The sequence below is a fragment of the Siniperca chuatsi genome, linkage group LG18, assembly GCF_020085105.1.
Source record: "Siniperca chuatsi isolate FFG_IHB_CAS linkage group LG18, ASM2008510v1, whole genome shotgun sequence".
Classification (NCBI taxonomy): domain Eukaryota; kingdom Metazoa; phylum Chordata; class Actinopteri; order Centrarchiformes; family Sinipercidae; genus Siniperca; species Siniperca chuatsi.
This window is the reverse complement of record NC_058059.1, coordinates 4,541,171-4,553,890: the sequence shown is the minus strand read 5'-3', so window position 1 is coordinate 4,553,890 and position 12,720 is coordinate 4,541,171. Positions and strand designations below refer to the sequence as shown.

The 12,720-nt window shown below is 38.8% G+C and overlaps 1 protein-coding gene across 1 annotated transcript; it reads left to right on the top strand.

The window, feature by feature from the left end:
• Window positions 1-6,512: 6,512 nt before the first annotated feature.
• LOC122865940 (corticotropin releasing hormone binding protein) lies at window positions 6,513-11,327 on the top strand. Its single transcript, XM_044174990.1, has 7 exons — window positions 6,513-6,648; window positions 6,749-6,842; window positions 7,365-7,522; window positions 8,043-8,253; window positions 8,986-9,131; window positions 10,356-10,473; window positions 10,560-11,327. The coding sequence occupies exons 1-7, from the start codon at window positions 6,559-6,561 to the stop codon at window positions 10,712-10,714; spliced, it is 972 nt and encodes a 323-aa protein (XP_044030925.1). The 5' UTR covers window positions 6,513-6,558; the 3' UTR covers window positions 10,715-11,327.
• Window positions 11,328-12,720: the final 1,393 nt, after the last annotated feature.

Genomic DNA, 12,720 nt, shown 5'->3' with positions numbered 1-12,720 from the left:
TCTAGCACGTCAGCATTGATGGAAGGCGATGGCACCGGAGCAAATCTCAAAATGATATGATCAAACCTGGAGCTGTTTGCTGTTTTCTTACCTCACCCACCTTTTGTATTAGTCTGAGCATCAAAATGTATCGACAGGAGACTATCAATAAGGCGTGACAGTTTATTGTGTGATAAGAAATGCAATTTTCTTATTACTGAACATCTGGAAACACCTGAAGAATTTAAATTTTACAAAAGTTTTCATTAAAATGTCATTTCTGCTGAATGCGAGAGCTGTTTATCTGTGTCGGGGGGGAGCAGATACAAAGCAACCTCACAGTCAAGTTACAGCATCTCAGGCACAGTGTTTGGCTCACGACCCTGCGAGGCAGCATGTTCAGAATTTATATTGGCATGTGTGGTGCTGTTATCTGTTGTCTGCATTTATTTGTTTCAATTTTTAATAAACTTTTGACAATAAAACATTGCCATCTGAAAAGCAACATTTTGGTTTTGGTTGTTTTTCAGATAAATCTCTTAGGTTTTAGTCTCAAAAATGTCAGATGGAGGACACGTCAAACTGAAAACATCGGTGAAATGTCAGTAGCACAAAGCTCCAGGCTTTCTGCCTGACCTTTTACTAAAAGAGGCAAGGGTTAGATGCAGTGGAGGGTAGGTGGGTCAAGATGCCGGATTTCCAGTTGCTATAACTGATGAATCACTATTATCAGATTGGTTTGTTTTTCGTTTAGCCACACTAGCAGCATGACTCTGTGGATGGCAATCTGTCTGTTGGTCGGCCCATCACTTTGGTTCAGACTGAAATATTTCAACAACTATTGGATTGATTGCTTTGAAAAATGTGCTCCTCAGGATGAAGTAACAACTCTGGTGTTGCCTTAACTTTTCCTCTAGCGCCATCATCAGATCAAAATTTGGATTTGTCCAATACTCTAATGACATTAAGCCTCAGCTGTACTTTCAGTTTAGTGCTTATTAATAAACGGTAGCATGCTAACAAATTAAACTAAGATAGTGAACATGGTAAATAGTATACCTGCTAAACATCTGCATGTTATCATTGTCATTGCGAGCATGTTAGCATGCCAACATTAGCATTTAGCTCAGAAGGCCTACAGCCTAAAAGAGCTGCTAGCATGGAGCTGTGTGTTCAGACAGAAAGAAAAGCGAATTTAGTTTCATGTTATTCACACAAATTTGACCATTTGTGTTTAAATGAGTAGATAAATATTGAACATACCAAAATGTACAGACATTAGCTGTGAGCTAGCTAGCGTGTGTGGTGGGTGCATACCTTAGTGTGTTAGTGTGGCAGCTCAGCCTCTGACTGGTCTCTGGAACTCTGGTTCTTTGATATTTTCCTCAAATTTCTCCTTGATTCCTCTTGTTCTTGTACTTTTCTGAGATTAAAAAATCCCCAAGCATGAATTTTTCACTTAATTTAAAACATTTATAACTGCCGCTGAGGCTTCTTCGCCTCAATTTGTGCCACGCTGGACGTCTTTGCGGCCACTCGCTTCTTTCCGTCTAAAATTTCCCTCTGTTCTGTCAGAACACACAGTTAGCCATGTTTTAAGATATTTGGCTCAAACGTTTCAAAGAAGACAATGTTTTCAGAGAAATGATCCTGAAAGAAATACACAAAAAGGAATAGTTTTGTACTATAATATGAAGCTGCCTAATTGAGAGTACAGCCGAGCATGAGTGGCACTCTTGACAGTTTTGTTCAAAGAGCTGCAACTCATGCAGATGTGAATACTTCCGCCTGCAATGGTGAAAGCGCATTTAAGAAATCTCATTTGCTAAAGTGGACATTAATTATGTCAGAGTCCACTCCACTAAAAGATAATGTACATAACTTCCAGAAAGGCCACAATGGGAAACATCTGATTTGATGGAGCATATGAAGCTTCATCACCAGTACTTAATGGCTTCTCCTATTGAGTCAGATCTCTCAGGGCTAAATGAAAAGCTACAGAATCCCTCAAGTGTCCGGCTTCTCTGCAAATTCACTGAGAAGCCAAATAAAACTCCCTACGCACATTGCTTCAAAGAGGCAGAAAATAGTTTTAATGAGCGTTCAAATGGAAAGGACTGTATGCAAATTTCAAAATAGCTCAAATTAGTGAGCATAATGAAAAGTTTGTCTGTGAATTAAAAAATATAAGTTGCTCACAAGTGAATATAATGTAGCCGTAAAACTGCTATATTTTCTGTGATGGAAAACACTTGGTTCCTGCCAATCTCACCAAGTTGTACAGGAACATATAGTGGAAGACATGTGTGACATACCATTAATAAAAATAAACAAAGTGACTCTTCACACAGAGCAATTGTTGGCTTTACTTTTTCTATTTAGGGGCCATTACACCTCTAACCTGGTGAGTGGTTTCTACATCCTATACTATTTGCAAACATTTAAAATAAATGCAGTGGATGTACATTCATGCCTATGCACTAATGACGGATAAAATGAATGACACTGAAAATGAACATGTAGTTTGGTTGAATTTTAGAGTCCCATAAAGAATACATTTTCACAAGTGTGGAGTGCAACACAGCCAGCTCTCTCTGAGGGCTGCAGTAAATGACACTATATGTAAGTCATCAGCTTTAATTACTAACTGCATCCTGTAAAATGTCAATGGAAGGAAGTCTTAAAGAGACAATTTATTTCAGCATCTGTAAATCATATTAGACATTTGTCAAAAATTGGCTATGCTAAAACATTGAAGTCTAATAACACAAGGGAGTATACGCAACAGGGGAAAGTCTAAATCGATTTGTTAGACAGCATACATATCTGAGATTAAAATTTTATTTGGTCAACATGGGGATACAGAAAGGTCAGTCTGCAAACTCCACTTGGAGAAGATAAAAAATCTGATTAGGCAATAATATCTTACTTTAAACATAAACATCAGTAGGCTACTTTTACGAAGATATAAGGTTTTATTGGTTTTCCCAGAAGTGTTTGGTCAGAAAAGAAGGCCTTGATGATATTTGCCAAATTTAAAGGACTACTCAACTGAAAATCTATGTTTTGAGTGTCAAACGCTCACCGTCTGTTGGTTTGAAAGGTAGCTTTGAAAAGTTTGTAGCTTACAGTCAGCTTGAAATCACATTCAATGGCCGTGAATTAAACTAAAAAACATCTCAAATCATACTAAACCTCCTGCAGCATACACCACTTCTACACTGTTGATTTGTATGTTCAGCATGTTCCAAACAATTGTTGCTCCCTTTTCAAAGCTTTGGATGGATTTGATTGGTTAGTTTTTAATAGTACGCCTATGGCTGGATGAAGCGCTTGTCGGATCATCAAACCGAGCCTGGTTTGAACCTTCTGTCATATTTACATCAGTACCAACATTCAGTGCCAATGCAGAAAATAGCATTTATATGGCGAGGCAGAGAGTAAGTGTATGGAGGTCGTGACAGTGGATGGGCGTGTAACAAGTCTGACTTGAATACAGGATACTAGTTTGTCACCTGTCACACATTTTTATTAATCATAACCACAATGTTTCCCTGACATTAACCAAGTGTTTTGACACATTACAACATTAACCATAGTAGTAGTACTTTAGTTAACATTACCGCCATCTTTCCCTAACCTTAACCATAGTTTAGTCAGCCAACTCCTGTGAAATAGATTATATGTGAATGTAGAATATATACAGTGTTCATGTTTGGCTCTGGCCACATTGCCTCAGATGGATGCTGGGCTGGAGGTGGTACTTATGAAATTATATATGAACAGCAGCAGTGGTGGCACCAGTGCAAGTGTAGCTTTCAGGTGAGTGGTGTGGCAGCAGGCATGCAGCAAGAGTGAGCAGAGTTTAAGATTAAAAAGGGTGCGTTGGATGTATGTTGCAGTGAGAAGAGTATGCCATATGAGTGTAGTGGCATACTCAAGCTGGCTGCCTGAACTAGCTTGCAGGCTTTACTTCATTTAAGGTCAAAGAATGAAAGAAAGTTGCCATGTGGAAATATTGTAGAAAGCGAGAATTGTAATAACGTTGCCATTGAATGTAATCCAGGGCAGAATCGTCCAATATCAGTGTTCTTGTCTGGCAATAGGGTTGCACCCCTCTGTCTGATGGATGGTTTTTCACCTCACCTTTGAGTGTGGTTGTTCAGGGCAGCTTTTGGCTTTAGACGTGGTCAGACGAGAGGTCGTACAAAGTAGTTTGTTTCAAGCTTTCCCCCGGCCTTAAAACTCATGGGATCTGTAGTTAAATGCTAACCATGTGATCATTTTCTCTTGATTAAAATGATGAAAACCTCAAATATTTCTGTCCAGTACAGTAATAGATACTTATTTAACTTAGAGTCTGGACAGAAAACCTTAGTATCATGTTTCAATTTGTCAGGAGGCCAGTGAAAGAAACCCCCTATTGTTTAATACGTGGAGAACCAAAAGACAATCGAACTGAATCTAACCGGAAGAGGAGCAGAACTTTGCCTCTCTATTCAGTTGAACTATCCAGCATCAATATAAGGAAGAAATTGAAAATGAGTTTTTGAATTAAACAGTGATACTTTGGGGGACAAAAAGAATTATAGGTTTATATAAGTGACATAATCTTTCTGTTATGAGCTGAAGGAGTCCTGAGAAGTTCATTCGTTTTTATACCAATACCAGGTGTATGAAAATATTTTAATGGATTTTCCAAGCTCCGACTTGTCAAGTGTATATATATATATATATACTGCCTATCTTGGAGACACAAACATGTTGTTTCATACCACTCACCACCAAGAGTGTGGATTACACCGAAGCCCAATTTCTGCATTTTAATGGATTGACCTTTGCAACAGCCTAAGGCACCTGCAGACCTTAGGGACTGAGCTCAGACAGGTGGAAGATGAGTACTCTGTGTCCTTGACGCTCAATAAAGTCTGTGAATGTAACTTAAACATTTTCAACAATCACGTATTTCATTGTTAGTTAATTTAATTGAACTGTTGATTTTGTTTTCATGCCCATAAACAAGCAAATTATGCTTTACAGATGCTGCAATGTAGTTTAGAAAGATGAGCCAGATGTGTAGAAACTCAATCACAATATCCATTTTGCATGATGAGAGAAATTACTCTCTGTGTTGTCCAGTTCATAATCAACAACTGATTATGTGTATACAATTTGGCATGTTCTTTGTTTGGTATTATGGCATAATTTGGATTTGGCAAACAGTTTATTATTCACATTTCATATTAACCTCTCCTGGATACAAAAACATGGAACCATCTATCAGAAACTGGGTAGTGTTTGTTTGCCGTTCAGCCAGGTTTTGCTGGCGTTTTCTCGCCCTCCCTGAAATGAGCCAGACTACAGCGTTGAAGGCTCCAGGGTTTGTTAGCACCGCGTCACACAAGGCAGGCGTGAAAGCAGCTTAGTGAATGTACTCCAGGTGTGAAGTGACTGCTGTATAAATCACGGCAGGTTGTTACATGAGTTAGACGTTGCTGTTGTGTAAATATATAAACTTCCCATCGTCCAGTTTTACTATCAGACAGTCAAACAGATACAAGGGAATCTCATAGGTGACAAACTGACCTCAATCCAAACACATACTCACACACAATCCTCCATCTCCATCCTCCATCTACACCTCCTCTCCTCTTCCTCATCTTCGTGTATGTTCTCCTCATGTTTACATGGATTTACTCTGGTTTCTTCCCACAGTCCAAAGACTGAAGATGAACTGGAAACTCTACATTACTTACAGGTGTGAGTGTGTTTTGTGTTATCTTCAGCTCTCCTTCTGACTGTGTCTTTGTGTTCAGTATATGCAGTTTTGACATACAGTACTAACTTATTGATATACCAAAGAGCAGTTTTGGCAAAAGATTGTTCCTCTTTCGCACATTAATATTATTATTATTATTATTGTTATTATTATTTTGTTATAGCAAATCATTGAAATGTCAGAAATGGGTGGTAGAGTAGAATTTGTGTAGCCTAGGTTACAGAAGGAGGAATTCAGTTTCATAGAAAAATGCATAAACACAAAGAGTTTTATGAATGTATGATACATTCCCACACACATCATCACTTCCCATCTCTTAAAGGTGCCCTGTGAAGTTTTCCTGTAAACAAACAAAAGTACAAATGAGCACTGGAACTACACTGGATTCAATCAATCATCTGTTCAGTTTTACCTGCAAAAGAAAAATGGTCAATATGAAAATAGTGTGTAGTGACATTAAACTAAGTTTACATCATGGACCAGCTGTTCAGCGACCAGCACTGTGGAAGGACTGCAGCTACCTGAGACAATCTGAGGAAAGTCGACGTCTGATTTATGTTGTTTGAGCGTCTTTTGGTATCAGCTGCCATCTCTCTCTCTCTCTCTCTCTCTCTCCCTCTCTGTCTCTCAACTTGCTTGTCCATCCTTGCTCTCTCGTCACAAATACGCAATTGGTTGGGTAAGGGAGGGGGGTCCACGGTGGGTGACAGCGACCATGTCAGAACCTGGTCCTATAAAAAGCAGCGCTGGTCGCAGAGCAGCTCAGACTTTCTCCGCTCAGGTGCGCCTTGCAGACAGAGATGCGCGTTATGGAGCGCACTTTCCGAGAGCAGCTCTTCTTTCTGGTGTTGTGTCTGTCTGTCCTCAAGGGAGACTCCAGATACATTGAGGTAAGTGTCAGGACACACTTAAACTTTATTGTTATACACTTCTGTAAAGAGTCACACATAAGTTCCCGTTAAACTGTGTACACACATGTTTCTTCTGCAGAACAACGAGATGTCAAAAGATGAATTATATTCATTTTTCAACTCGGAACTCAAGAGAGAAATACCTGAGGAATTAATGTATCGCCGACCTTTACGTAAGTCATCTGAAATCTCTCTCTCTCTATATATAGATTATATTTTGCAAAAAGACTAGAAAGAAAAAGATAAAAAAAAAACAAATGTGAATTCATTTATTTATCTCTCACATACACTGTAATATACTGTACTTTGCTACAAAATTATAAAATGTCAAGTTTTAACAGGACATGTGATATTTCTTAGACTCCTCTCTCTCTCTCTCTCTCTCTCTCTCGCTCTCTCTTTCTCTTTCTCTCTCTCTCTATATATATATGTATATATATTTCAGTTTTTAAGTTTCAGTTTGTTTTATTGGCATGACATGTACCATTCATTTGAATAGAGAATCAAAATAGTGGATAAAGTAGATAATAATAATAATAATAATAATAATAATAATAATAATAATGATGAAAATTACAGTATTAATTAAACAAAATAAAAATGCATCTTATGCATGCTATTTTCTGGTGGTTTTGTTTATGATATGCTCATCTATTCTAATTGTACAAATAGACGTATATGTGATTGTCTCTCAGGTTGCCTGGACATGGTTGCAGTGGAGGGTCAGTTCACCTTCACAGCAGAGCGTCCTCAGCTCAGCTGTGCTGCTTTCTTCATGGCAGAGCCCACTGAAGTGATCAGTGTGGATTATGACAACGTTGACATCGACTGCAGGGGAGGGGACTTCATCACGGTAACAACTTGTCCCACAAATAACCATTTTCCTCCTCTTACATGTAAAAAAAAAATCTCCATCAGGTGTGCAATAGCATCTAGTTCCTGTAAGTGGAGCTAAAATATGAACTTAAAACATTTTATTTATTTAAAGACTTTTAGCTGCATGTAACAACAGTTTCTTAGGTCTATTATATAATTCTGTATATATTCAGTTATCACTGGTGATAAAATGTGGTTTTGGTTTTGTACTATAGCCCGTGCTTCTTTTCATGCCACCAAACTGGGGTCAGTCAACTTGCTTATAAGCTTAGAAACACTTCCTGATTAGGCAACACTCTCCTTTAACATAAGGCATTTGTACATAACCTGCTTACTTTAGGTGGCCTTCCATGGCACGCTGATGCTCTCTACATGCTGAACTTATCATGATGGTCTAAACCATTAGCACTAAGTTCAGCGTGTTTCCTGCAGAGCAAGATCAAACAAAATGCAAACCCTGCATAAATCACATTTGACTGTTAATGTGTCCCATGAAGGTGTTTGACGGCTGGGTGATGAAAGGAGAAAAGTTCCCCAGCTCCCAGGATCACCCGGTACCTCTGTACGAGCGTTATGTGGATTACTGTGACTCGGGATCACTGAGGAGAAGCGTGCGCTCCTCTCAGAACGTGGCCATGGTCTTCTTCCGCATTCACAACGCTGGCAGCAGCTTCACCCTGACAGTCAGGAAACACATCAATCCTTTCCGTGAGTAGATTGTCACATTCATAAATTAACTATAAAATGGACAGAGGCACACAAATGCAGCTTTCAGTCCATTTCAGTCCATTTGTGCAGCGATTCATGTGTGAGTCTGTGGTGATGATATAAGCCTGGCAGGGGGCTTTTAGTCATCAATTGCACCAACAGGGGACAGTTTGCCATCACTACGTTTCTGGATCAGGACCAGGATCACATGGCCAGTGCTGTCCTACAGTGACATGTAAGGACAAGACAAAAAAGCTAAATCTAAGGGACAAATTGAACCCAAAATAAGATGATTTCTCTATTAAACCTGTGCAATTATTTTTCAATATCCACATCAATTTCCTCAGTTTTAAAAATCACCACCTAATTTGCTTTCATGATACTAGACTTGAATTTTGTAGATAGCCACATTTGTTTAATACCTTTGCAGCTATAGCACCTGTACATTTGGTTCCATCAACCAACTCAAATAATCAGAAATAAAATTAGCACTTTGTAAATATGAGTTTTGTTCCACTTCACAGAACAGGTGCTCATTATTAAATCACATTTAGATTTTGTCATTGTTGTTTTGTTATTTTTACCTTTTGTCACTCCTTTGCAATAAACTGTTTGTGAGTTTGCTTGTCACTGTGCTTGTGCTTCTGTGTATTTTCACCTGCTTCCATTTGAGAATCCATCGAGGAAATCCTTTTAACATCCCTCCTTTTACCATTTCTTGTCTCGTTGCAGCCTGTAATGTCATCTCTCAGTCACCAGAGGGCAGTTACACAATGGTGATCCCGCAGCAGCACAGGAACTGCAGCTTCTCCATCATATATCCAGTGGAGATCGACGTCTCTGAGTTCAGCCTGGGACACTTCAACAACTTCCCCAAGGTGAACAAATGCATAAAATACTGATTTCGGTACAATGTCCACTTTAATATTGCCTTAGCTCTTAATTATTCTCCTCACCACATTTTTCTCAAGGCTTTGCCACTACTCCAGTACAGTGGAGATGAACTGGAATTTGTTCAGGGTGCTCAAAGCGGCCAAAAATTACATTAGGAAAACACAACAGCAATATGTCTTTCCAGAAACATTGCCTCAGTTACATACTATTACCCACTTTCGATATAAAGAAGCTGTTGTTGTGATTTGAGTGAGCTGAACCTAAAACCTTAACGTTAAGTACAGTTCTTATGCTACCTCAATTGCACGTGATTTGCCTTAAGCTCCATTGTTTGATAGGAGACTGTCAAATTTATATTCTTTACCTTCAGCTTGCGCCTTCTTGCTGATATCATGACCTTTAATTCACATGTTCCTTTCGCAATTTAAAAAAAAAATTCTGTTAATGCTTTAGAAGTACACAAGTAAACAGAACAGCAACAAGTCCTCATACCAGTATGACAAAACAGGTCTAAAATTAAAATTTTATATTAACAATGGATCACATGACTACGGCTCATAGTAAAGAACCCACAGAGAATTATCACCCGACTCTGCAGTTCCCCTCAACTCTACAGAGCATTTTAGCTTCTTCTTTCAGCTCGTTGTTTTGGTTTTATGGCCCACAGCTTTACTGTTATGGTACAATCTCACTGCTCTCACCAGCTGTTTTTTAGTGAAAAGCCCTAAAAACCACTGTACATTACCTGCCCAGCACCAAACGACAGACAGACACAGTTAGAGACTAGCTGGTGAACAAAGTCATTATTCAAACGACTGCACGAGGTCGTTTGTCAAGAAAGTATAAAGATGGGTCATTTTAAACCGTTTCAAGAGCTGAATAGAAGAGGGCTCTAAAAATTTAAACAAAGACAGACAAAATGATATCTTAGGATACAAACACACAAAACCACTGCATCTGGAGCTGTACTCTTTGTGACGCATTAACTCGGTCTGAGCTAATGCGTGAAAAAATCTGTGTGATCTTTTCTTTAATATGTAAAACAATTATTGTTTCATTATTAGATTTGACTTTTTCAATGCGCTCACCAGTATTATTACAGATGCTGGCATATCCTACCCAGTCAATGGACTGAATGTCGCTCCACTGAATCCTGTTGATGGAGAGTATTTACCACATGTTACAACGCCATGTGTTGATTTCCACAGAGGTCCATTCCTGGTTGTGCAGAATCAGGAGATTTTGTGCAGCTTCTGGGAGGAAATGGCATCGACACATCGAAGCTGCTGCCCATCACAGACCTCTGCATCTCCTTCACAGGACCCAGTGAGTACAGTGATCTCTTTCCTTCCACATTATCAAACCCTGCCGGTTGAACTAAGCCTTAATGTTTCCTCACCTTTCCCCTGCAGCCCACATGAAGATCGGCTGCGATAACACAGTGGTGAGGATGGTGTCCAGCGGAAAGTTTGTTAACCGAGTGTCTTTCAGCTACAGGCTACTGGACAGCCAGGAGCTGCAGACAATCAAACTCAACAATGTGGAAGATTTCTGTTTCAATTACTGATCCTGACAGGATCATAAAGTGACAAATGTATCATTTGACTGCAAACATTTTTAAAATTATTTTATTAAAAACAAGAGATCCATCTGGTCGGTCCCTCTGATTAGACAAAATGTCTTAAATCCAAAGACATAAACATAAAAGTGTATGAAAAATAAGATATACATTCACAGTGATATTATGTTATTACAGACTCCAAATTCACTGGACTTTCAATTGGTTAGTTTTTTTTATTTGTCTCCCCATTTTTTCCCATTCATTCTGGTTGTTGCTAAATAAAGCTTAATGAAGTGTCCTTTTGTGTTTGGTGGAACCGCTATTGTTTTTATTTTTGCTTTGTGTATTTCTGTGTACTTATCAAGACAAGACTTATGATATTGTTATTATGTTATATATGGGTTCATGGTCAACATTCTTGAAAAGGAATGATGCTAAAATGAATGTTACCTTCTGTTTATTTTGCTGAATGATACAGAATGAGTCATTTCCTGTCACAGATGACACAGAGGGCAATAGGTAAAGTGTTCAATATAATAAATACAAGTGTTCATTGCCATTATGCAGTTAAATTTGTATAAAACTTTTTTGTAATAAAATTATACCGCATGACAAAGCACTCAACTGTGGTTTTGCTCTTGCATCAGTTGTGCCAAAATGTGTTTCCTGTTTTAATTTGTGCCCCAGTGACAAAACAAAGCTCATTCTAACACAGTCAAGACCTTCCACATGAAACAATTATGTTACATTTCCATTTACTTTTGTGATCTGATCCATTTTTCAGATAAATACATGTACATTTTTTTCTGTACATTTAGGCCTATAGTTATATACACGATATATAAATATCCTCTTCTTGCTCTTTGTGTTCAAAGGAAATTCCTGCAACTATTCCTGTTCTGTGCACTGCTCCATTAAATTACTTTCAATTCATTAGTTTCAGTGGAGGAACACATATGGGAGGTGTTTATTGCTCCACCTTTCCAGACAGCACTGTTTCTGTTTTCCCAGTAGTGTGATAAAGTAGTGGGAAAACACTTACACAAACTTTAAAGGCACATTCTGTGATACTTTTGAAATGTTTGAATGACAAAGCCACTGTCTGTTTGTGGTATCAGTCCATCCGTGATGAATTAGGCAGTATAGCAGTATCGGTCAGAAACCCTGCACCCTCCATGTTAGCGGATGGGATATGAGTCAAACTAAAAAATCAAAGTACCCCAAAGATGGTTTCTGATATTTTAGATAGTTTTTATCATGCTGATGAATGTTCAAGTGTTCATTTTTCTGATAAGTTTGGTTTTAATTACTTATTTGATGCTATGAAAAGGGGGGGTCGCATCATGATTGACAGCTGGAGCCGGCTTGCGATTGAGTCAGTCGGGTGTATGGGGGGGACCTCAACACCGCAGCTCCAACCCCGATCACTACTGCGCAGACTCCAAATGACGTCAAAAGCACAAGATGGCTGCTCCCGTATCCGGGATATTTTGACTTAACTTTGTACAGTGGGAGGAAGTGGAGCAGCGGCGTCCATATTTATATACAGTCTATGGTAGAGGCATTCATGGTCTTCAGAGGATGAATCCTTCTGATGTTGGTGATCCTCTGACTTTTCCTCTAGCGCCACCAGCAGTTTAATTGTTAGCATTTAACGCAAAACACTACTGTGCCAAAGTACAAAGTTAGTCACAGGTTATGTTTTTATGGGCATGTCAGGCATTTCTTAAATCATTGTTCACTCACCTGACACGCAACAGGGAGATGATTTCAGATTGGTTCTAGATGACATTATCCTTGCCTGTTAGAGAGCTCAACATGCAGCACCACCATTTTCAAACAGCAGGCTGTCACTCATCACTGACAATGCAGGTAGTCCTATCAGTTATTTGCAATAATATACAAATAAACATCCGTCCACTATTAAATTTCATTACATTTCTGATGTTGATGATTGTTTATAAAGAATAATTCAGAAGTCACAGACTCATGTCTTGGTGAACGACCATGAG